The sequence below is a fragment of the Neolamprologus multifasciatus genome, chromosome 5, assembly GCF_963576455.1.
Source record: "Neolamprologus multifasciatus chromosome 5, fNeoMul1.2, whole genome shotgun sequence".
NCBI classification, from domain to species: domain Eukaryota; kingdom Metazoa; phylum Chordata; class Actinopteri; order Cichliformes; family Cichlidae; genus Neolamprologus; species Neolamprologus multifasciatus.
The window spans coordinates 28,537,393-28,564,162 of record NC_140443.1 but is presented as its reverse complement, the minus strand read 5'-3'; the positions used below and the strand labels follow the sequence as shown (position 1 = coordinate 28,564,162).

The following is a 26,770-nucleotide window of genomic DNA, read 5'->3' as shown; positions in this document are numbered from 1 at the left end:
AACAAGCTGGAACAGTGTATGCTCCACAGGGAAAACAAAACAGAGTGCTGAAAAAAAGTGCAACAAGAGCTTGGGACCTGCATGGACTGGAAAGTGTGACGTTCTTCTGCGTTCACTCCATCTTTGGGTTTGGAGATTGGGAGAAAAAACGTGTTTTCACTTCTTTTTATGTCTTTCACAGAGACTAACAGGTACAAGCTTTTTTTTAAAGTTGTGAGATGACCCCATGGCTGGTATGGTACTGCTGCTGCTTGTGATAGGGGACAACTTGTATTTCAGGGGAGCACAGTTCCAATGAAATTTGTTTCTACTCCTGGAAACTCTTCTCATCTTGGCCAGTGGTCGACCTGCAGTCATCAAGGTGGCATAGTAGGTGTCAGGTTTGGAGACATTAAAGACATCTTTTTATTTTGGATTCATATCTCAGTTGAATATATATCTCAATTTAATAAAGACTATGGGTCTTTTAGCTAGTGGCTAAAGGGGAAAGTGCTTTAGCTGTCTCTTTTTTTCCTGTTGGTCCTTCATTTATTTTGCCTCCATCCTTTGTTTCTTAACCACAGGAGAGATGGAGCTCTGAGAGCAGAGAAGAGCAACTTTTGGCAGCAGTCTCGGTGGGAGTGCGAGTACAGACAGGGGAACTCCTTTCAAAATGCATTTCTCTGTTTCTCTCCTTCTCTTTTCTGTCCTAACATTCCCCAGCTTTAGCACAGAGGCTAATGAATAATAAAGTGAACCATGACCCTTGCAGTGTGGGTTCAGGCCTGGCTCCGACATCCGTCTGATCTGGTGACCATTTTTAATCCAACACACAATAAAGCTCCAAGATACCTGGAAAAGACCTCACAGACAATACTGTGTGCACTCTGAGCCTTAAAAATCAAGGTGTTTAGCTCAAAGCGACCACGTCAGGAGAAACAAGAAGCCAAAAATGTACAAAGGCCTTTTAGTGTTGTTTGTTTTCTGTCCCGCTGAATTGCTAGTGAAAAGCTAATACGACAGCCTTGCACCTCTAAATGAGGTGTCGTAGCAGCATAGTGTGAACATAAGCTAAAATATCCTGCTTGTGTCTTTAACTTTAGCATCCCAAGCCATATGCCTTTTTCACAGGTGTCAGATTCTGTGTCAGGGTGGATGTCAGAATGAAAAACACATCCACAGGGGTAAAACAGAAAGCTGTGATTTGGCAAAAAGATCTATATTTTTTGCAAATGATTTGCTGTGCTCAATTTGTTTGCATTGCCCGGGGATAACCCTCCACCCTGCATCGCCTCACTGACCTCTGAGTCAAAGCTATCTTTTTTCACACCTTGCGCTTTCTCTCTCTCTCTCCCTTTTGGCCCAGGGAAATCTCTCGCTGGGATAGCTTAAATAACACGCTCACACTTCAGGGAAAGCGAGAGGTGCAGAGAAAAGTGCAAGACAAAAGGTGATAGAGGGAAAGTGAAAAGAAGAAAGAACACCTGTCTCAGCAACCCCTCGAGTGGGGAGATGATATCCTGATTAAAGGGTGATGTAGAGTCTGGGAGACATTGATCACACAAAACACTTGACCATGGAGGCCCAAGATGTGGTAGATATTAAAAAATCATGAAGTATCTCCCCCCCCCCCCACCCCCTAGTTATGTCAGGGATGAAGAACACAAAGGTGTGATAGAGGGAGAGAGAGTATTCTGATGGATGGAGCGAAAACTTAAAGTGTTCCTGCCAAGCAGCGTGTGAAGTAAGGTCAGGAGAGCACAGAGAAGAGCACATGCAAGAGTGCAGAGAAGAGAAGAGTAAGGATAAGAGTCACTCATCCCGTCACTTTAAGAGAAGAACTCCCACATCCTAGGCTAATTCTACCATTGTGGTCTGCATCCACGCTAATATACGTTTTTAAATGGGGGTTTTAAAAATGTAATGCATGTGGCTTAAAACACATATCACACTGAATATTAAAAGGGCACACACAGGCAAGCTTGTAGAAAATACTACACCAATGACAAAAAGTAACACCAGAGATAAACACAGAAGCACACAATAATCCAGCGATGGTGGCGGAAAACATCGGATTCGCGAAGCAAGCAGCAACAAAATAGAGAAATACTTATGGCTGGAAAGTGCCTGCACAAGAAAGATGAAATCACAAATGATATATGAGTTTAATTTTAATGACTAGGCTTTTATTTCCTTGCTACTGACAGAACTCGGCTAGGATATACAGTGGGGCAAAAAAGTATTTAGTCAGCCACCGATTGTGCAAGTTCCCCCACTTAAAATGATGACAGAGGTCAGTAATTTGCACCAGAGGTACACTTCAACTGTGAGAGACAGAATGTGAAAAAAAAATCCATGAATTCACATGGTAGGATTTGTAAAGAATTTATTCGTAAATCAGGGTGGAAAATAAGTATTTGGTCACCTCAAACAAGGAAAATCCCTGGCTCTCACAGACCTGTAACGTCTTCTGTAAGAAGCTTTTCTGTCCCCCACTCGTTACCTGTATGAATGGCACCTGTTTGACCTCATCATCTGTATAAAAGACACCTGTCCACAGCCTCAACCAGTCAGACTCCAAACTCCGCCATGGCCAAGACCAAAGAGCTTTTGAAGGACACCAGGAAAAGAATTGTAGACCTGCACCAGACTGGGAAGAGTGAATCTACAATAGGCAAGCAGCTTGGTGTGAAAAAATCAACTGTGGGAGCAATCATCAGAAAATGGAAGACATACAAGACCACTGATAATCTCCCTCGATCTGGGGCTCCACGCAAGATCTCATCCCGTGGGGTCAAAATGATCATGAGAACGGTGAGCAAAGATCCCAGAACCACACGGGGGGACCTGGTGAATGACCTGCAGAGAGCTGGGACCAAAGTAACAAAGGTCACCATCAGTAACACACTACAACGGCAAGGAATCAAATCCCGCAGTGCCAGACGTGTTCCGCTGCTGAAGCCAGTGCATGTCCAGGCCCGTCTGAAGTTTGCCAGAGAGCACATGGATGATACAGCAGAGGATTGGGAGAATGTCATGTGGTCAGATGAAACCAAAGTAGAACTTTTTGGTATAAACTCAACTCGTCGTGTTTGGAGGAAGAAGAATACTGAGTTGCATCCCAAGAACACCATACCTACTGTGAAGCATGGGGGTGGAAACATCATGCTATGGGGCTGTTTTTCTGCCAAGGGGACAGGACGACTGATCCGTGTTAAGGACAGAATGAATGGGGCCAAGTATCATGAGATTTTGAGCCAAAACCTCCTTCCATCAGTGAGAACTTTGAAGATGAAACGAGGCTGGGTCTTCCAACATGACAATGATCCAAAACACACCGCCCGGGCAACAAAGGAGTGGCTCCGTAAGAAGCATTTGAAAGTCCTGGAGTGGCCTAGCCAGTCTCCAGACCTCAACCCCATAGAAAATCTGTGGCGGGAGTTGAAAGTCCGTGTTGCTCGGTGACAGCCCCAAAACATCACTGCTCTTGAGAAGATCTGCATGGAGGAATGGGCCAAAATACCAGCTACTGTGTGTGCAAACCTGGTAAAGACCTATAGTAAACGTTTGACCTCTGTTATTGCCAACAAAGGTTATGTTACAAAGTATTGAGTTGTATTTTTGTTATTGACCAAATACTTATTTTCCACCCTGATTTACGAATAAATTCTTTACAAATCCTACCATGTGAATTCATGGATTTATTTTTCACATTCTGTCTCTCACAGTTGAAGTGCACCTCTGGTGCAAATTACTGACCTCTGTCATCATTTTAAGTGGGGGAACTTGCACAATCGGTGGCTGATTAAATACTTTTTTGCCCCACTGTAATCATATGTGTCTGCGTCATTGTTTAAAAAAAAGATACTCGAATACTTTCAGTCATCCTACAATATGTTTCAGTATTGCTGATGCTTCATATTAAGTTCCTAAAACAGTGAACGTGTAAGTGTGGAACGTACGAGCTACGCTTTGCATCCAATATTAGAGGAAGTTGAGCTGTGAAAGGTGCTGAAATCTGGATTTTGAAAGGGACCGATGATTAATTTTGGTGCAGATGGGTTCATTCTCTCCCACTCTCCTTTCTGTTTAAAATGCACACGGGAAAGCACGAGCAAGCGCGATGGCCTACCACCTGTGTTAGCCTTCTTCCTAAAGTGTACTAAGTAATAGGCTGTAGCGAGGGGATGGTAATTTGACAGCTGGCGAGAGTGCAAGCAAATCGAACTGTGAAACAAAAAAGTTAAAACAAACAAAAAAAAAAGAGTGAAAGAAAAACTGTGGGGGTGAAAGAGTCCAAAGTAAATGGTCCTGTTTAAAAGCTTCGATATGCATCTTTCAAGAGACTCCTGGATTTCCTTTGTGAGAAACAATTTATTTGCTGGCATGTACTGATACACGCAGACATAAACACACATCATTCACAAATGGGATCAAAGATCTGATGGAGCTGAAAGAGTGCCCAATAAGTGCTGCTGCCCCAGACTAAATGAGTGACAATTTACCAGTGTTGTTGCTGCCGCTGCTCTTGAGCCCTTGTGATCATGTTAAAAATGCAGGGAAGTGGAAGAGGAGCAAAAGGATTTCAGGAGAAAGGACAGCTCTCAAATGTCCAACGCAAGACTCACAGATGAAGCCTCTGGCCGCTGAAAATTGGTCTTTGAGAGATTCACACACGCACCTATAATTTCAGTTGCAGGTGCGCGGAAAATGTGCGCAGTGACGTCCAGCTTCTCAAACACCACATTTGCACACATTTATACGACTCTCACAAAGTGTTGGAGCAATGCAAAAATGGGCCAAATGCACAGAATCAGACGTGGAGAACAATGCAGACACACCTCTGGCACCAACATGAAAGCTCATACTAAACCAGCAACGCTACTTGTTTAGCAAATAAGAGTGATTTGAAGACTTTCCCCAGAATCCCATCTGATTTAGAAGCCCAAATCTAACTGAGGTGCCCTTCTTTCTTTAGGGGAAAAAACATTTTAATTGACATAAAAACATGCAAAATTTGATGTTCTCACATGTTAACGATCTGCTGCAAAGTCTCTGAGCTCCTGTGCTGTGCGCCGCATGTTTCCACTCTAGCCCCGCTTAGTCCATCCACTCCTTGAGTTAAGATCCTAGAGAGACAATTTGTGCAGTCCATTAAGAGCTGATGAATTGGATTTAGACCAGCAAACTGGTGTGAATGGGCGGCCTAAACACGCAGGCTGACAGCCCCCACTCCCCAATCGTTTGTGCAACTCTGTGAATAATGCTGGCCCAGTGTTCGCTCTTGTTTCAAACACACATACAGTTCCCTAGCCCAGCGCTTACGGCTGTATTCACAGCAGAAAACATGACTTCTATTGCTGTATATTGACTGACATCTACTCTACGCTGGGAGCTTTCTATTTGCAGAGGAGACAAAGCACACTCGAGTCGTTACGCTAATAGAGGCGTGTACATCCTGTGAACAGCTTTTAATCTAAAAATCAAGAATGGAAAAGTGCTTGACACTTTAATCCTTTTTTGATATGGAAGTGTTACATGCTGCTCTAAGCATAAATATGGGGGTGAGCGGCAAAAAAGAAGAGAGAGTTTGGTTTACCACACAAAATGCAAGCATCCCCACAAAAATGTAATGCAAACGTTCGACACAAAGGCTACGTCCACACGTACACGGGTATTTTTGAAAACAGAGATTTTCCGTTTTCGTTTTAAAAAATAATCCCGTCCACACGTAAAGGCAGAAATGAAGGAAAACGCTGCTAGGAACATGCCAAAGCAACAGGTGGCGATATATTCCTAACCATGTAGAAATGTTGGCCTCGTGGGAAATAGTAAACAAGGATGGGGCATAGAAGCAGAACTGAGTGGTATGTGTGGAGGGACAGTAACTGTGTGTGTATATGTAAGCATTTAAACACTGCAGAGAGTACAATTAACCGTAACAGTATTTTAGAAATTCATTTCACCGAAACAATAACGTGGCGCACAGTGTGACGTCAAAAAAGGCGCACACCTTAGACGCTGCGTTTTCTCCGTTTTTCTCGTCCACACGTAAATGCAAAACCGGAGTTTTGATAAATATCCATCCTGGCCGGAATTTTTAAAAATCTCAGTTTTTAGTGACCAAAAACGCAGTTTACGTGTGGACGAAAGGAGCAAACGCATAGAAAAATCTACGTTTTCAAAAATACCCGGGTACGTGTGGACATAGCCAAAAACAAAACAAAAACAAAAACCACACACACACACACACACAAGGACTCGAAAACTGGCCATAAGTGACTCAACAGATCTTTTGGTTCAGTGCGCCACATTATTGCATTTTGGTATTTTATTAGTAAGGGTAAAGTCTTGATGGTAAAATTCAGATCTAAAAAACTGCGATCCCTCCATATAAAAAAGTGTGAGCTGCTAATGAATTGGATACGTGTGATAAAGGCTGAGCAAATTCCCTCCTGGCTCTTAAAAGTGTAGTCCTGTCTCAGTTTCATTTAAACAGAGTGAACAGTAGTTACACATATTTAAACACCGAGGGTGTATTTAATACTGCTTCAATTATTAAGATTGCAAAAAAAAGGAAAGCTGCCAGTGGAAAAGTGCCGACAATGTTCATTTGGTTTTCTATTCTATTTCTACCCTAATGAAAAAGACTTAATTGAAGAAAAAAAAATAATTATGTTTTAAACTGTTTTTATACACATTTCCATCATTGGTAATATTCCCTATCAGCACAGCCCTACTGAACTTTTATTCATGTCTGAGTTGAGTGTTTGTTTTGAAACTGGCCTAAAGTGTTGGCGATTGTTGTAAGTATTAGAGCTTTGGTTCCTGTTTTTTAACGCTTAATGTCTGCTTTGTGTCTCAGTTCTGTTTTAATTGCTCTTCTCGTGCAGGTTTTCTTGTTGTTCTTCCCACCTGCGATTCCTTGATCATTTCCAGTTGTATCTTCCTTCCCAATTACCCCTGAACATATATAATTCAGTGTTTCCCTCTGTCATTGTCAGACTGTCTACACTGTCTGTGTGTATACCATGTGCTCCACACCTGTGCTTTTTGGCTTTCCTCCCCGTGCCATCATGCCGTTTGTCTCAAACATGTCTTTCTCGCTCGATCAGCTTTGTGTTTGAAGCTTGTCTTTAGTTTTGTACTTAGTTTCTCACATCTGCATTTGGAGCCTCATTTTGTACCACCCTGAGCACAAATGTATTTAGCGCCAGACATGTCATTGTGAATACCATAAGTACTGGAATGTGTGTGCAGTCGTGAACTGGCAAAGCACTGCAGCAATTTTGATTATTAATTTATCTCGAGCTTTGAATAAACAAATTCTTGCAAAATGAAAGTCAAAAGGTTAGTTTGATAACGTCAAACCTACTGCAAGTTTCATGCAGTCATCCAGGAAGTGTCTGTAGCACTCTGCCAGTGGTATTAAATATTAATCTCTCCACTTAGGATCTACTGATTCAGAGAGAATGTGCAGGCCATAGGGAACTTAATGGGACACTTATCACACTTACTGTGATAGGCCTAGTGCATGTCTCGCTATTTAACATTTTGCAGTACTCAAAGTCCCACACTATAGTTTTTCATCGGGATTACGATGAAACATCTTTTTTGGCTTTGTGTGTGTGTGTGTGGTAGGAGATGGTTTGAGCATATGTTTGTATGTTTGTGTGGTTCTGTGCCTTTATTTAAGCACGCAGGTAGTGCAATAAGTAAGTGTGTGGGTGGGTGCATCTGTGCAGGGCTTAGTGCCTAACTGAAGCTGGATATTTACTGTAGCCTGTTAAACTCCCAATATCAAAAGTTGGTCTTGCAAAACTGTCAGCCACATGGCGGGCACTGGACTTGAATCTCACATGGACCTTGGATTAGTTTCTGTCTATTGCTCAGGGTGAAATGTGTAATCCTGATTCTGAGAGGCGGGTGAGAGGAGGAGGAGTGGGGAGGCGGGGATTCTTGCTATTAACGTCTAACCTTTTAAAAAATGAATTTGCAAGTGTGACAAAATAAGGGGGCAGATGTGATCCTGAAAATATTTCTGCCCTGTCACAAATACCTTGGGAGAAGAGAAGAGCATTAGAGCCTTTATGATAAAAAATTTAATGCAGTGTGCTTAAGATGTTGCCTTTCATCTCATATCACATAATAACAGCGTAGAAAGAAACAACAAACATTGCTGCAATTAATGTGATTTCTTTTTAAGTGCATAGTGTGTTTTGTTTTTTTATAAATAATTACTTCCCTCCAGTGTGTGTGTGTGCGTGTGTGTGGAGTGGTGGGTAAACTGCCAAAGAAAGCTTGCTTTATAAAGCTGCCCAACGCCGACATCTTACTTTGACACGAAACGTCATACTTTCTTTAAAAGTAATTTAGCAATTACAACTGTGGCTATAGTGGTGAATTTTCTCTTTAAATGGGAAAAAGCAAAAACAAAATATTTAAAAACACCTACACCTATCCATGTGTACAGGTCTGTTCATATGAAATGAATATGCATTTATATGCTCTGAGACAATGATCTGGCTCCTCAGCAAACCCATCAGTGAAGCGGCAGGGCAAAATAAGGAATGCTTTTAAAAAAGGTTAAAATCTTCACTGTCTGGCAGATGGGGAGTGTGGCCTACTCGTGAAGACCCTATAACAACCTCTCTTAGCTGCTCCACCATTACAGTATCTCCCTGATCAAATGGATGCCATCTGTCTGGCCGGGGTTCAGCAAGAGTGCTACAGCAAGCTGGTTTGCTGGCTCAGCCAGACGCATCCTACCTTGTTCTTTTGCATACACATAAGCTCATTTTCTTATCCCACTCTCTCTCACAAACAAACACAGGCGAACACAAAGAGGTGAGTTCAGCCATGCAAATGTCCAGAGGAAACTGAGTTAAGATGGCAACTGGGATCTTGCGGCAAATGACGTGTAACAGGTAAGTGGTAGATGATGATCGATGGTAGTGTAATCTCTGGATAGGGACGTGAAATTGACTGTCAGAATTTTCTGTTAAAATACATCGTTGCCTCCTCTAGCTGGCACTGGTGAACAAGAGCCGCACATCTACATGAATTTTAATTCACTCTTGTATCCAACCTCAAAGCATGAAGGAAAGCATTCTGCCTAGGTAGCAATAAGAATTTAACACAATTACTGAGTCATTCCCTCGTGCTTCCTAAATGTTTCACACTGTTATCAATACTAAACCTACAACTCCTGCCTCTTATGTCGAGTACACATGAAAGCCACATTCCTACTTTAAGGCTCTTACATATAAATGATTCTATAGGTGGTTTTATTGCAGCTCTCCCATGTAGTTTAAGAGTCCCGGCAGAGAGCTGTGGCACATCAAGGGGAAGTCTGCAATCATTCCCTATCACATTCAAGTTGTAGGTGTGCTCACAAAAGCTTGCAATGCCTAACTAGAAACTTGTATTCCATTGTGAATGCCATCAGTATCGCTAACATTAGCACAGTACACCTTTGGGTAGAAAGAATGAAAGAGGTCCCCCTACTTTCCGTTGCTGTCATTGAATAACATCTGATAGGTTCAACTGTAGAGCTTTCATCTCCTCCAGATCCACAAAATCTCCCCTCATTGATTCAGTGTGGAAGTGGGACTCAAGTTAATTCCACATGTGTTTTTCCTACAGGTAGGTGATACATTTATCACACACACTTTGGAGCTAGAAACTTAAAATGTGCATCCGCTTTAAATGATTAAGGTTGTTACATTTCTCTATTGACCAATACATTTATTTTCTTTTAATTCTTTACATTTTATTTCTTTAGAATAGAATAGAATAGAATAGAATAGAATAGAATAATCCTTTAATTGTCCCACAAGGGGAAATTTGGTAAAGAAGAATTTGTTTGGTGTTAATTTCTCCACTATTCCCCCTAGTGTTTGTGTTTGTGTCTAGTAAAGAATCTCAATAAAATACTATTTTTCATATTTTTATAGGTTCAACTATTTGCAGAATTAACTGGATCATAGATTACTAGTACACTTTCCCGTAAGCATGCTGCGTGTTTTTGTTTGTGAGAGTGTCACATGACAATGATGTAGGCATGTGTGACATCCGTAGCAGCACCAAACGTGTGTAGATCAGCAATGGATAATATGGAGTTCGGGAGACAGTACGACCCTGCAGCGTTTAAAGCTTGGAAGTACTGACATTACTTCAAGTTTTATTCCGTAAGAAGTGACAAAAGCATCAGCGTCCGCGGTAAACTCTGCGTGGGAAGAAAACTTCTTCTTCTTTGTCTTTGATTTTATTTATTCTTTGCTGTGCTTTACTTGCATCTGTTTACAAAGAGTGAGTGCAAACACAAAACATTTTATTTTACATGCTGGAATATGCAGAAAATAGGTTTAAATGTTAAACAATTTCAACTTCAAGTCAAAGACCGTTGCATATAATTTAATTTCTGCTTAATGCAATGTGCATAAAATTAAAAGATTAAAACTAATTTTTAGAAGCATTTTGAGTTTATTTTGTATTTTTGATTTTCATATGTTACATTGCAATAATGTTATGTTCTTGTTGTGTTATTTAGTTAGGGTCTTAGTTGAGTTTTAGTCTAGTTTATGTTTCTTCTATAGTCTTTTCCTGTCCCCTGTGCAGTCTTTCATGTGTCATTTCTGTGTTAACATTGTCAAGCTTGTGTTGTCTTGTCTTCGTTCTGTTATGTTTCCTGTTTTACTTTGAAGGGTCTGGTGTTCCCTGTTCAGTGTGTCTAGTTGTACTTTCCCTGTGGCGTTCAGGTTCATTTGTGTCAGCTGTTTCCCCAGGTCTTCTCATTTCCCTCAAGTCCTGTCTTCCTCTATTCAGTGTCGGGTCGTCTGTTTTGTCAAGATTCATGTACTTAATTATTTTAATTATTTTCAAGCTTCGGTTCATGTTCAGGTCTCTCGCCATAGTTTTTGCATGTACCTGTTCTGATTCATGTTCAAGTTTTCATGTTAGTGTTGGCTTATCCCAGTTGAGGTTTTAGTTTAGTTTCACCTTTGTTCACCTTGCCTTGTTTTTCTGTTTCGGTATTCAACCTAATAAATGGCTCACTTTTTGTAATACTTAGTTTCCTCTTTTCCATGTCTGCTTTCTGGGTCCACACCACAAACACACCAGCTGCTCAGCCGTCAGTTTTTCCTTCCCACTGTCACCAAGTGATTGCGCATATCTAATTGTTGTAGTTTTCTCTGCATTATTGTACGGTCTTTACCTTACAATATAAAGCACCTGGAGATGCTGTTGCTGTGATTTGACTCTATATAAATTAAATGGAATTGAAATTAAATGAATTAATACTTTTGTCCACATTTGTGCAATTCATCTTAAATTTAAAATATAAAAGCAAGCAAACACAAAATAAAACAAATACAAATAACACTGTGAATGTTTTCACAGTTCTGGGACTGTGGGTAGAAAGGTAGGAAAACTAACTTCTCAAACTTTACTGTGCAAAACAAGATATGATTACACCTAAGCTAAGCTAACTGGTTATATGCCACCGTACCTGAATGGTAATGTTAGCCAACATCTCTCTTAGAGTAATAAATAAATACAAAAATAATGATGCATAATAAATAATGAACATTGGATTAGTATTTCCTAGTTCATGGGGTGTTTGTAATAACCATCCATCTTCTTCTGCTTATCCAGTTCACGGTCACAGAACAGCTGGAGTCTGTCTCAGGTATCATCAGGCCAGAAGCAGGGTACATCCTGGACATGTCATCAGCTGGTCACAGGGCTAACACAGAGAGACACTCTCACATTCACATATTTAAAAAAAATCAAAACAAACAAACACAAAAACCCCATTCAAATACAGCTTGCGCATTGATGATTACCATAGCAATGAAAACAAGTTCTTTTTATTTTTTTAAAGGTGTTATAACACTGAAAATTCCTGTGAGTCACAAAAGGTAACAGCATTTGATAGAGCTGGAAGCTGTATGACACACATCTTAACACCTAGATACCATCAGACCAGGGCAGTAACAAACAGAAGGTTCAAGGTTGTGAAGCCTTATTGCAAGTCAAAGGGTGCTGAATGGAACGGATATATTTTCTGTTTCCATCTCAACCAACTAATTCCTTGTTTGGAGGCTTCCTTTCACACATTTCCTTTCCTTTGCCTTCACTAAGTATGTCTTTACCGCCGCACTTTTAGCATTTACTCGTCTACCCTTTGGTATATACCACCAACTGCATTATGCCAGTGTAACAAATAGTTATAGCTCTTTGGATTTGTACTCCCTTAATCCTGCCCTCGCTGATGCTTTGGGTGACATTTCTCATTTGCTGAACAGTTTAGGAAAAAAAAAAAACGCTGTCTGCCCTCTCATGTGAAACATCCAAAATTGTAATAACATGACTATAGCAACGTTCTGCTGCACAGAGACACAGTCTGGCGTGACTGCCCTGCCAGCACGTGCACAGCTCATCACCACCCCAACAAACTGTTAAAAGCAGCATCCCCTGCTTAAGCCATGTTTCATACTAAGGTTATTCTCAGTCATGCAAAGAAATGTGAACAAGATGTGAACTTATCCAAAATACAGCTAGATGGAAGAATAATGCACAGAAGTGTTGCTTAGGTTCATGGTCCTTCCACACGTTTGCCTATCAAAGGTTTAGTACAACTTACACTTTTTTAGAATAAATACACTGTAAACAAGATTTAAACAACTTGCATTTGCATTTGTACAATAAAATCGTTTTTAGAAAATTGCATTAAAATGCTTCAAAAGGCACTAAGATCACAAACATGGTTCCAGCATAGGGATGGAAATTAGCTGAGTGCCATCTAGCAGACAGCTACTGGCTACAGCTGCATGTGTTACTCTCAAAATATCAATACAGGTGTGCACAGCCCTAGTAAAACATATATTTAACCCTTAACACTATTTAAATGGATGTGAAGCTACAAAATTAGCAATAGAAACCAAATGCATTTTTAAACCGGGCAGTAAACTTTTCATTTCTGCTTTAAAGTTGTGCATTTTAACATACCAGACGTAACCATATGAAGACCGACTTGCTTTTGGAGCTTTTCAACTGGCCATGGCTTGCCGCCTGGTTCTGTCTCTTTCACGCTCTACCCAGGCTCTACCCCTTGGCTTAAACCAAACAGTGCTTTTCCAGTATGAACGTATCTGACACAGAGACTCTCCTGTTGCATGCTACATCTGAGAAAGGGCAATTTCGGACAAAGCCCAGGCTTGATTCTCTCTTTCGTGTGTGAAAACGGCTTAAGATAGTGATTGAATAGGCTAGTTTTATCCCTTTCTGCCAGCTCTCTGCCTGACATGCATTCTGCAAAAAAAAAAAAGGAAAATGTAGCATCAAGCCAGACAAGTTCTTTTCAGTCCACTGACTGTATCACAAAACATTTTCTGTATTTTATTCAGCTAAATCAAAAAACGATGCTTTGATTGCACCCCAGAGAAGAGGGGGAGTTGTTTTGAGATATGAGCGTAGCTCTATGCAAGGGCTGTACCCAGTAAGACGAGGGAAGAGGTGGAATGTAACACTAAAAGGTAAAATACAGTATATGTTAGCCAGAGGTCCTCCTTCTCTGTTCAGCAAAACACCACACAGATACGGTGATTCTTTGGATCTGCTGAGAGTGAAACTAAAGCCCTTTTATTTTCTTGACAAGAGCAGAGCACATTGGCTCAGCTATGAGTAGAATTTTCATTGCATGCTTATGCCAAGTCACCCACATATACACAAATGTGGGACATAAATGGCTGAAATACAAAATGACTTAGGAGAAATAACGCAGCAGTTAGCTTGTCAAAGGAAATCGTGTATACAGCATGAATCGGGTAGAGCATTAACTGCATCAAACCAGAGTATCTAATACAGCCGCTACATTGTTTTTTGTCATTAACCTTAGATCTATACATTTGCCTGCACAGTATACCTGTGCACTAAATCCTTAATACAGACGTGCATCCTCTGTGTAGATATAAGCGAGGAAATAACTTTGAACCCGATCTTAGCTTGAATATCCCACAAAAACTCATCTGCAGCATAACAGTTGATGTTTTTGTTTGTCTTTCACGAAGGAGCTTAAGCTCACAGGCCTTGATGTGGACTCCACAAGGACACGGAGGGAAAAAAAATTGTATTATCATAAAAGATGAGGTGAGGGAAACTGTTTTGCATTGGTACTGTTCCAGCTCTCTTTATTTAGCATGCATGTGTGCCTCGCGGTGTATGCCTCGGAGAGGGCTGAAATCCACAAGGATGGGAAAAAGATGTTATGATCAAAGAGAGCATGCAAAGGTATTCCGTTCTATTAGCTCGGTTCCAATAACACTCTTCTTTTATACACATGTACGGCAACCTCATACTTTTGTTGATGCCTTTTGGGAGAAGGCTGAAAAAGTTCCTCGGAGCAGGCATTAATTCTCATTTAAACTCAACTCACAGAACTTACAGAAAGCAGGTCAAGAGGTCTTTTTGTTGGAAAAAGCTCAGTTCCTCAAACCACTTAAACCTCTGGGATGTGAGACGATGAGGAGAAAAATCCTACACAGCCTGCCTGGTTGCCTGAGGTTCTAAATATTATTTCCTTGCAAACGCACACTGCAAAATTTAAGATAATTGGAGCTAAGTACAGCTTTTTTGCTTTTTTACTAACACCTCAAATGAAACTGACATATAGGGGAGCCTGCGTCTGTACGAATAAGACTAATGTGTATAAGAATAATAAGAGATCGGGCAAATAAATAAAAACAGGATGTCCGGGGCAGGAGAAAGAGAAAGGGCACAGAAGAAAAGAATGAGGCAGCGAGTGAGCTCCGCTGGGTCATTAGGCTAGAGACAGACACATGCAATTGCCACCTCATCCTTCATTCTCTGGCTCTCCTGGCCAAAAGGCACTGGGGTATTGAGCCATGTTCAGTGAACCTGACATGTGCTGCAGATACTGTGGCAAATGAAGATACACTACAGGGCCCATGGACACTAATTCTCCTCCTTCTTTTTCAGCAGTCTGTCACCATTGTTACTGTGTACAGTATGAGTGACTGGCATATTAATACAAGATGCAAAATAGCGAGAAAACTCTAAAACATGGTGGCTGGAGCAGATTAAAATATGATTTCCTGTCTGTTTATACAAGCATTTGGCTGTGTCCATCTCATGTGTCTTACTCTTTACAGCGGTGATAAATAGTTAGCTGTGACATCTCAACCTAACTTCCATTATTAGAGCGTCTGCTGTCAGATAAAGCTGTGATAAGACAATACGGTGGTGCCTCGGCCCAGCAGTCGCATAGATTCATCCAGACACATCAGACAAGACAAATAGACCTCAGTTAATGCTGACAGAGCATCCCGGGTGGAAAATTTAGACAGACTTTCAATCATTTGTTTGACAAGTGGGGACATATTCAAGCAAGAGATTTCTGTTTCCATAATTCCAAACCCCATAATCCATTTTTGTCCCACGGTCAGGGCTCGAATGACTGGACTGGACTGAAAAATGGAGTCTCCCTGGCAACAAATATGCAACTGAAATTTCATGTTATTAGAAGTGTGAAAGCAATTTTTGAAACACAGAAGGTCTAAATATGAATATGGCATGAATGTTTAGAAGTAAGGTGTGCATATAAAAGGCAACAAGACAGGTTTCATTCAGAGTGGTGTTCGTGTCCACTTGAAGTCCAATATTCATTGTGTTTTGGTCTCCTCTAATATCTGAAGAAGATATGTTATTTTAGCAGGCAATTCCTTCACTACATTCACTAGCTGGTAGCAAACACTGTTTGTTTGTTTGTTTGTTTACTGGTGCAGGGAAAGTAGCATACAGTATTTAAGCCATTTCCTGATGCAAAAACAGCATTATTAGAACTCAGAAATTTCAGTTGCAATGCATATTATACACATATACCATAGATGAGAATGAGCAGACTGTTTTGAACTGACAGAAAGGCAAGATTAACTCAAAACACCGCTTGTTAGAACCAAAGTACGGAGAAGAGCATCTCAGAAAGTACAACCTGGCAACCTTTCTTTTTACCCAGTTAGCATCGGACCTTGAAGCAGAAGGACTACAGCAGCAGACTTAGGTTTAGAAACTGTGGTAACAATTTACACTGACTCACCAAAATTGGACAGAAGACTGGAAAAAATGTTGCCAGGTCTGATGAGTTTTGATTTCTGTTGAGACATTCAGATAGAAGCGTCAGACTATGGCATAAATTAAAAGAAACCAGAGATCCTCGTATCAAAGGTTCAGGCTGGTGCTCTTGGCATTACTGTGTAATTATTTTCTTGACACACGTTGAGCCCCTTGGGACCAACTCCCCATCGCTTAAACGCCACAGTCCATCTCTTTATGACCACAGTGTACCCATGTTTTAAAAGGCTGCATCCAGCAGGATAGAGCACCGTGTCACAAAGCTCAAATCATCTCGAACTGGTTTGTTGAACATGACATTGAGTTCACAGTACTTAAATGGCATCCACAGTCACCAGATCTCAATCCAATAGAGCTCCTTTGGTGAAATGGGAGATTCATATCATGGATGTGCAGCTGACAAATCTGCAGCAACTCTTTGATGCTATCATGTCAAAAATCCAAATAGACCATGTTTCCAGCATTTTGTTGAATTTATCCCACACAGAATTAAAGCAGCTCTGAAGGCAAAAGTGGATCCAGCAACTTTTATTAGGTGTCTACTGAGTTTATATATTAAAATAAAGTTGCATACTGTCAAATGGAAAAATAGGATAAAAGAGCCTACAAATCTTTATGGAGCACCAAGAAACTGCAGAAGTTGTGTAATAATTCTCACATTACCTTTCATGATGTGCTTTAAAGGAAGATTTTTAAGTATAACTACTTAAGACACTCAAAAGGTAAACTCCCTCACCGCTGCTCGCTCAATAAAACGAAAACAGAATTGAGACTTCAGACTAGACGCAATGTTTTTATCTGTGTACACTCCAAACCATCAGAGGGGGAACTGAGGGGGTGGGACAAATCAGTAAAATGGCCCTTTCCTTTGCATGAGCTTTGAGTTCATTGCTAAAACAGTGACGATGACATCATGACAGGATAAAACTCGTCTTTAGATTCTGTTTGCTGTCTGTTCACATTTGCCGGACAGTGACGACAACGACATGTACAAAGCAATGCGCAATTTAAAAGCCTCACTGGAATGGCTTACCAGAAGAAGACCTGTAGCACGGTCAAGACAAACCTAATTTGACTGCCACTGGATAAATGAGTTGCTCGGGCAAAGTGAGACCTCTGCAAACAAAACACTGAATGAGTAACATTTGTCCCCTGCAGTGGTTTTAACTGATGCGGCGGAGTAGCTCTTTTGCATCACAATTACCTGGCATTTTGTCTTTTCGCTCCATTAGCATAAGCAACCCATTTCACTTCAGTGAGATGCTACTGAAGGGCTCCAGGAGCCCGGAGGCAATCGGGAAGCCGCACGTAGCTACTGTATGAATAAAGATGGCAGTGATGTATGATATAGTAACTATATGCTTTGAATAAATAGAATGGATGTGCTACATGTAACTGGACTACTCTGAGATAAACATGGGATAATAAGACACAGATGTGTATCTCAGTATGCTGCTAGACAGCTGGGCGATGTGAGACTTGTCTATTTTAATGCTCTTCACATTCTTAAAAATAATTGGTGAAGTGAGCCACCCATGCTCGACAGCACCTGCTCACTCAGTGTGTCACAATTATCTAACATCAGAAAAGAACAGGATCTAATCTAACATCTAATCACTCCAGGATTGTGAAAAATACTCCCGAGCACACGCAGTTAAAGGCTTCAGGTGGAAAAAGACCACTCCCTGAGTAAATAAATCCCAATGACACGGCAGAACTGTCACAGGTGAATTGGACTACGTTTGTCGAGGGGGCACATGAAGCAGTGAATCTTCATTCATTCATTCATTCATTCATTCATTAACAGACGCAAGTGGCATTTTCAATAAAGTCACAGCTGGTGACACATCTATCAGTAGGCAGATTGTACGATGCGACTGTAAAATAAAAAAGTTTGACAGTTACCTGAGATTTGTTCCTTTTAGAAGTGGTTAGTCAGGAAAGAACACAGAGAAGCTCATCTACTTTTCCAGTTTGACACATTAGTGAAGCTCACCTCTAAGTGAATATCTGATTATGTGTGGAGGGGAGAAAAAAAGTCAAGAAATGGTGCACAGGCGATAGAAAGCACCAGTTCAACCTCCAGTCCTTTCTCCCCTCTTGCCGGCCATAAAACGCAGTGTAATAGGATTCCTAAGCTTTTCCAGTGACTGCTTCCACTATCACACAGACATTTAAGTGCACTAATCCATGACAAATTGTCTCATCTGATCCATGACAAATCGTCTGAAGGGCCGATAGAGACGAGGAGATGAAGGAGGGGTGGGCTGGGGAATGGGCGGCAAGAGGATGAAGAGTTGGTGGTGGCGGCGGTGGGGGTGACTGGTGTGAAGAGAGTGCTGCTCGGCACCTAAATGATCAGGCAGTTATTGCCTAGTTTTTTAGAAAGGTTGCTTTCATTACCTTGAAGGGCATGCTGTGTGATAAAATGTGAGTGATCACATAGCGCTGATGAGCTCTCCACCTAAGCCTGCCATTTTCAAAGCAATTATAATCCCATGTGGAGGTAGATTATAGGATTTCACTTCCTTTGTTGGCAAAAGGCCGGATTTGTAGATGTCATGTTCGCAAAACGAATGGTTCTAATTGAATTTGTGTGATATGTAATTTATGATTTTCATCACCCGGTAGTTACATTTTGGTTCTTTTTTTTTTCTTTTTTTGGGAAAAAATGCTATTTTAAAAAAGACACAAACACTGACTAAATATTCATTTACAAAAAAAAGATAACAGATAAAACTTAAAAAACAAGAAAACTGAGCTTAATCAGAGGTCATACCAGAACCTTGCATATTAATGATTTAAGTGTGTGTGTGTGTGTGTGTGTGTGTGTGTGTGTGTGTGTGTGTGTGTCTTGTACTACGATGTATTTCAATATTCACCAATGCATCAACGCTGCCAAGCAGATCAAAAAAAAATCATTTTCATCCACTTTGCAAAAATAAGATTAAGGCATCATCCATTCAAGTGACTGTAATTACATTGAATTTTCTTTTGCCATAAATTCTCACACTAATTAGTCCCCATCGTCTAATGAGGATGCAAATAAAGCTGATTCGATGACGAGAACGCAGCCTATGCGCTCCTACCTTCCTGTGGGTAGCACGGATGGATCGGCTGTTCAAAAGCACCAAAGTGACGAGATTGCCACTGTGCGTTCCTCCGCCTGTTCGCGCCGCTAACTCCGAGCTATTGTAATGAGGAGTGTGACAACTATGGAAATGAGTTCCAAGTTTTTTTTTTTTTAAAAACTGTGTGTGCGTTTAGTTCTTAAATCTGTGAAGTTAATTTCTTAGAGTTCCAAAGTGCTGCAAGAGAAATCGTAAATCTTCTGAAGTAAAAAACAAAATAAAAAATCAGTTCATACTGTGTATATGTACAGCTTCCAGATGTCAGTGCTGTCCTCATTTACCAAACTGGCAGCTTTCCTAAATCAGTTTCATAGTTTAGGTTTAACACCCTGTATCCCGTCTGTTTTTCATCTCCCTAGAAAACTCCATACAGCTCAGTGTTACATAAAGTTAGAGTTAAGCTCTGTGGTGTTTTGACAGGATGTGTTCTCAGAGCTGGAGACATGCTGCCTAATTTAACCAACATCCCTGCTTACGGTTATGCTGTTGCTCTCACTTGACCATGTGATGCATCTTGGCTAATCAAAGTAATTACGTGGAGGGGTTTTTATTTTCCACCTCAAAGAAAACTTCTACAGCGACAGAGCATTATGCCACATTGAACAATGAGCTCATTAAAATGCATTCCAATCATCTGGGATTAGACTTTACAGTCCATTTCAGAACAATGGATTAAAAACATAACAGCAGCACTACTGCATTATTTATCAGCCTTTTCAGTTAGATCCTAGCCCCCTTTTGTGTTTTTACGTGTAACATGTTTCACGTCCATGAAAAAAATAAAATAAATAAACTTTTTTTTTTTAAATCAGCGCATTTACAGCTGACACTCACAGTTGATTTCATATTCCAATTGTTTTTTTCTCTGACGAACTGCAGATAACTTAATTAGTACAAGTGCAGTTCTGTAACAATGCAGATACACCGCAGCGCTGTGGCTGACGAGGAATTTGGAGAATAAAACCGGATCCTGTCAGGGTGTAACAGCCTAGTTAGTTTTACAGCTGCACCTGCTCTATTAGATCCAAGTCTCTTAAATGATAATAAATAATAAAACAAAGCAGCGGCTAAGGTGCTGTTATATCAAGACTGCCCCTCTTGGTATTGATATATTATAAACTGTATGCTGACTTCATGCATGCAGCAAGGGTAAATAGGTAGAGCACCTGCTAAGTATAACTTAATGACAAAACTCTTATCAGACAACGCATTAGGGAGCGTGTTTCATTTTATCATTAGGAGGCACAAATTCTCCATTAACTTCTGCCAGCAAATGCACTGACAATGTAAATGCAAATTGGTTACACTGAAAACCAGTACTATTTATCAAGAGTGGCCTGGTTTGTGCAGCAGCACTCTTGGCAGTGAGAACTTGTGCTCACTGTGCTGGCAGGTGGGGAGAGTGCATAGCCAGGCTCGTGTGTGTCATGTCACATTCAGCTCATCTGTCAATGTAGTGGATTATTTCTTGAGAGACCAGAATTGGCTTCCCAGAATCAGGGCACCATCAATCTTCAGCCGCACGAGCAGGACGCGCGGGAGGCTGTGTGAAGCGGAGGCTCGCGGGAGAGAGTGCGGCGCCGCGCTTCCCGAGCAGGTGACGAAGCAGTCGGGCAACTCGTTACTCAATCGCAGCATCAGCCGTGACTATGGCGATTTGTCACTGAAAGGTTTGGAGAAATAAATAAACAAACAAGTGCAATGTGAAATCTTCGCCCAATCTGTGGTGCCTTATTTTAACGTGTGCTGTGAGTTACTGTTGCAGGAGGCAGAGAAGCTGATTTCTCAAAAACTGTTAGCTGCTTCAACAGGCTGGAAGATAACATGACCTTCACTTCCCCTCCTCATATATATACCCACACAGCCCCTTCGCTGTGGGTTTTTTGTTTGTTAGCTTTTGTACCACTCAGTTTCTCAGGCAGTCTGCCAAGCTGCATTCACAGAGCCACACAAAGTAATTTCAGGGCATGTTTTCTTTTGTTTTCTTTAAAGGTACCAACCTCCAATTTCAGCATCATCATCTCAATGAAATGTATCTTTTAAAAATTGTGACTTAATAGCAAACATAAAGGATGTTAGTCTAATGTAACATTATACTTCTATTCACAAAATATGTTTCAGACCTTCATGAGGAAAGCTCTACTGAAACTTAACTTGCAGTAGGACCATGCAGCACATGATATCATTCTTTAGAAACACAGAAACATCCGCTTATGGAAAACAGCAGAGCGTGAAAGCCAATGGATTTTTCAAGGCAAGACATCTCTTTCTTGCCACGTCCTACATAGCCATATCTATTTATATCTGAGGGTTCTGGCCTCAATGAAACCAGAGAGCTTCTCAAATTATAAAATCAATTCTAATTCAAATATTCATCATAGCATTTCAATTCTGAGAGAGGAGTTCTGGTTAGATCGGTTAACGCCACTTCACGGATGAGTAAGATTGATGTCAGCTTAATCCTCTAAAAAAAAACAACCAAAAAACATGATATACAGTAAATTGTCCAGTCAGAGAACAGCAGCTGGAGGGGAATGTATTCTGTGAGCAGTCAGATGTGATAGAACAATGCCTGCTGGGAAGTCTGCTGATTAAGACTGTAAAACTTCATAATACATTGGCAGACTACGATTATAAGTGCATTGTTCTGCACTTGTCTATTTGTCTCTGTTTGTTAAGTTTCAAAGTTTTCTAGAAAGTACTCAATGCACCCGTCTCAGTGAGAATCCCAGAAATGTTATTCAAAATTGAGTGGCCCAACCAGAAACACCCCAGTAACATGAATTAAATCTGGGTCAATCACCCATCTCTGTGTTTGAAACTTGCTACTGAAATGCACCCTAAACACAGCTCCAGTATCCCCACAGCACCCATGAGGAAAGGCCGCAGCATAATGTCCTTAAAGACGAGACTTCATTTACATCCCTGTACCCTCCTCGGTGCAGTAAATGCATGAGTTGATCTGTCTGACAGGGAAAACCCTTCCATATCACCATCTTGTGGTTGGATGCCTCTTCTAAATGTACAAGGAAGGGTGTGGAGGCCAACCACTACTTTTTTCCCCCCTCAGCCCCTTTGGGATCACTGCATTATTCAAAAAAGACATTTACTGAGCCATGCACTTCCTTGTACATCTTTGGCACCAAGCTTGACTTGCCAACCAGTCAAACCCAAAAAAAGGGAGGAGGAGGAGAAGGGAAAGGGGGGTAAAAAAAAAAATTAAGGCAGCCTTTAAAAAATTCATTCTGAGCTCTCTATTGCTCATCCCTTACTGTCTTGTTCCAATTAACGGGGCTGGGATACTTTGAGAACTTTCTATCTATCATAGCTGGGATTCTCATGTGTCAGCTATTCCACAGAAAAAAGTACGCCAGCTCTCTGACATGCTGCTTAAAGCCACCAATGTTCAACACAAGCATAGAGAATTCAATGCTGGATTTTTTTTTTCCACTTGCTGTGCTTCAATTACTGTCTTTTTGCCTGGCAATGCAACACACACAAAAGGGAACCAAGCAGAAGATAGCATCAATGTTTAACAGCCGCTTGGCATCCACAGAAAGCTCCGCTCCGCACAAGAGTTCAGCACAGAAGTCGCACTTATTGTTAGAAGCTTAAGGAAAGCACTTGCTTTGCTCTAAAAACCTTTGCCTCCCGTGTAACAGTTCTACATGCACTATAAGCGATTCTGGTAAGCTTCTCCGTAATCAGTGAATTAGAGCCACCTCTGTGTCTACCTCCCCTTTTGCCCTTACAGTGCAGCAAGGCGTCGGGCTTAATTGCCAAATGTTTCCAGTGCAAAAGAGGAGAACATAATTGTCATTTCTATCTAAGCCGCAGTGATCAAAGCTCCCCTGGCTACCAGCACAGTAATGGGGATTTCTCTCTACAGCTTGGCCTATTCGTAACAGTGTGCCAGCAAGATTCACGCTGCAGTAGTCAAGAATTCCACATCGCGACTGTGAATCATCGTTCCACTAGCTAACTCGGAGTGCTGAAAGGACGTCGTCCTCGTTGAGGTCTACACACAGAGATGGGGCGTAGCAGCCATATTTCTCCAATAGGTTGCAAAAAATGTATATAGGTAGGTTTGATTAAATTAACCTAGGGTAACGCATGATTAGAGGTAGCTGTATTTGCTTATCTTGAATGACTGCGAGCACAGTGAATCATCTTGTACAGTACCGTGGCAAATCATCCTGACATACTGCAGCAGTGTCTCGCTGTTGCCTTTTAAACAGCCAAAGCTGACAACTGCTGCCCCATGGAGAGGGCACCATGTTTCACTGTAACAGGGTGCTATGAAGCTGAAATCTGACAAAGAGGCACACGTACCCAGGGTGAGAATGTCAGTGCGACCAGGCCGGGCCACATGGTGCTGTTGGATGGTCTGGTAGAGAGTTGCCTGGCACAGCAGCAGGAAGCCGAGGCTAATCCACATGGCCAACAACCAGGACATGGTAAGGCCGAGTCTGCAGAATGGCACGCCACGGGGGAGAAACAACAGGGGGACAGGGGCAGAGTTGTATTACAGCATGTCTCCATATATATTTACAACACACACTGTGTTTATTTCATGTGCCAAAAGGACAAACAATGCTGATATCAACCACACACATCAAGACCACCGTGTCGAATACTGTCACTTGTTTTTTTTTTTTTCTCAAAGTAACACAGCTAATGGGAAGAAAAAGATGACAAAGGGGCTTTGAGGGAAATCCCAGCGGTCAAACACAAACTTTAACATGCTAATATCACACCACAAAAAGGAGAGCAAAGAAACACGAAAAAAAACACCCTGCCTCCAATTTTTTTTAGACTGTAAGAATGATTCACCCCTTTTATGAAAACCAGAGTTATTAAAAACAGCAGCAAGACTGTCTTTCTAAGCACAGGCAGCCTTCTTGCAGATTTGTGCAGCGACTGCCTAATGGCTGGTGAGGGCCAGCATATGGAGACACGCCTTAGCCCTTATTGAATAATGAGGCTCTCCTCCTTTCCAGGTGTTTTTAGGGCCTCTCTCCACAGCATACCCCCCCCTCCCCCCCCCCCATCCCCAGCCAAGAAATGTGTCTTAGTGTGTTTAGAATTAGTACATATAAGGCTGAGGAGCAAATTTAGTGTATTCAGCCAAATGACAAATCACATGTTCTGAAGTGATGTCATGACTCTAATGTAACTATGAATTTAGTGTTTGATTCTACCTGTCCTTTTACACTCTTTACCAACACTAACCCTGCCAAAAAGGGAGAAATCTAAATGCTCCAGTTTTCCAAATTAAGTGCCAATGATCTGTTCTGATCTAATAATACACTTGCAGAACCCCCCTCCCCCGGGTGGTTTGATGTACATCTGAGATTAAAGCCATTAAGGTATTAAATGTTACCCATGTGTTCTTTACCCTCAGTGACATTGAGGCTGCTTAATATTCAGCGAAAATTAAGCATATAATTATTAACAGCGCATTGTAAATCCCCACCCCTGCACTAAATCCATCATAATCCGGTTTTGTGGAAATATGAACGGGTCCTGTGGGTTTATTTTCCTTAAAAAAGAAAAAAGAAAAAGAAAAAAAAACATTTAAAAAAACCCATCGTGTTCTTCTTGCCGGGATGCATTTATTATATATTCAAACAAAAAATGCGCTTGTGTGCTTTGCTGTTTATTGCACAGACTTGGAGGGTGCACGTTCTGACCAAAAAAATAAAAACATCACCTGATGTGAACACACACAGTTTATCGTCGAAAGGAGGGGGAGTATTAGTATCATTTTAAAGGAACTTAAGAAATAAAAACACACACACACACAAAACAGCTTTGAGGAAAAGCAGACAGGAAAACTCACGTGCATCTCGTTTTCCTTGCGGGAAACAAATGAATTCACAAGAGCCGGTTTGGCTCTCACAGTTTTAGCGCCTTAAAAGAGCGGCGGGCGCTCATCTGTGCGTAACAGGTAAGTCTAGCGTGAGATTTTAAACGCGGCTCGGAGCAGAAACAGCAGACACACCTGCGGGCGCATAACCTCCTGATGCACCTGCGTGCAGCGTGGATTTAACAAAGTGAGGCGGTTTTATGAGCCCGCTCGTCTTAATGCTGCGGAGACAAGTTTAAGCAGTGACTCCCTAACACATAGACCTGTCTACCTGATTGCAGTACACCGGGAGGAAATCACTCACCCTTATCCGCTGGCTTGTAAATAGCCCACATCTTTCCAAGAACTGTATTTGTTTAGTGCTTAGCCTGCTCTACTCCTGTACTGTTTATCTGGGGAAGTCACCTACCGCTGTGTGGAACTATTCATTCTAATTCTAAACATAGGTGGAAACTTAGCATCATTGTTCAAATGTATTCTTGAGGCTAGAAAAGCTTTTGTACTTGGAATCCGGCATATCTTTACATAAACCAGATGCATTTTTCAGCAGGCAGTATACTGTGGGGAATTAAATCAACAGCCCTCCTACCCCATCCCCAAACACCAAAGGTGCTCCATTCAAGCCCCCCACGCCCTTACCTGAGCGCTGCGTTCAGAAGCAAAGGAGTTCAGTCAGAATCACTGCCTGCCCAGCAGACTCACTCCTCAGTCTTAAATCCATCCATACTTGGGAGCCAGGGTTTTCAGCCTGAAATTCCACTAACAGATAAGCCAAACACTGCACAAAAGGGAGCTAAAAAGGCTGTTCTTTCCTTTCTATGTATCCTTTTGGACCCCTGCTGCTCAGGTTCTTTTTGAAATCCTTTGGCAACACAAACAGTCACCAAAAGCAAAACACCCAGGGGTCTTTGTTACAAACTGGCCAGGATTTGAGGGATGGAAGGCTGATCATGTCACTGCTGTCTCAGCCACATTCGTGAAGATGTGCTCTCCTTCCTTCAGTGTCTCTTCTCCGTCAGTAAAACTCCTATGTTCTGTTGACAGGGAGCTAATTTACCCTCCTCACTTGTCGTCTCCTTCTCACGCATGCAGCGGAAGGCTCCAGTGGAATGACTGCTCTGTCTGCTCTTGGCTGCATCCCCCCATTGAGAAGCAGTGCTGATAGTGTGAGCTTCAGTCCTCTCTCCAGCGCTCTAAGTAGAGAGTCTGTGTCAGACAGGGAGAGCGAATGTGAGTGAGTGTGCATGTGTGTGTGTATTACAATGTAGCCCAGCTGGAAAGAAAGGGAGAGAGAGAAAGAGAGCGAGCGAGAGAGAGCTGAGAGAGTCAGATCACACGTCTTAAAGCAAGACTACCCACTTCTGCATCAAGACTTCTTCGGCAAATGAGGCATGCTTTATTAACCCACCTCTCTTTACGTCCCGGCTTCCCATCCAGAGCACTGGGAGACGTGCGAGTGTAGCCTTCAGCTCACTTTGAATCTGTTTGCGTCCACGTGCACGCCTGCGAGTGTGAGTTGGAGAGAGGGAGTGCGTCTGTTTTAGTCATTGCCCTCCAGCAAATTACCGGTGAAAGTGAAATGCTCCGAGCACAGCACTTTTAATAGAAGGCAGGGTGCCTCATCTCAGCTCTGCAA

At 41.6% G+C, this 26,770-nt stretch overlaps 1 protein-coding gene across 4 annotated transcripts in view; it reads right to left on the bottom strand.

Annotated features, from left to right (window-relative positions):
* The window catches only part of tafa1b (TAFA chemokine like family member 1b), a 119,646-nt gene extending 93,153 nt beyond the window's left edge, over nt 1-26,493 (bottom strand). For 2 of the 4 annotated variants that reach the window (XR_014873979.1, XR_014873980.1), the window contains exons 1-2: nt 25,774-26,483; nt 23,598-23,734 (exon numbers count right to left, since the gene is read on the bottom strand). Coding sequence is in view for 2 of the 4 variants with exons in the window: in XM_085158710.1 (XP_085014836.1) it covers nt 23,598-23,721 (124 nt within the window). In the remaining 2 variants the exon portion in view is untranslated. Of the gene's footprint in view, nt 1-23,597; nt 23,735-25,773 lie in introns of all 4 variants that reach the window. The other 2 variants (XM_085158710.1, XM_085158711.1) reach the window with 2 other exon arrangements.
* Between the last annotated feature and the right edge of the window lie 277 nt (nt 26,494-26,770).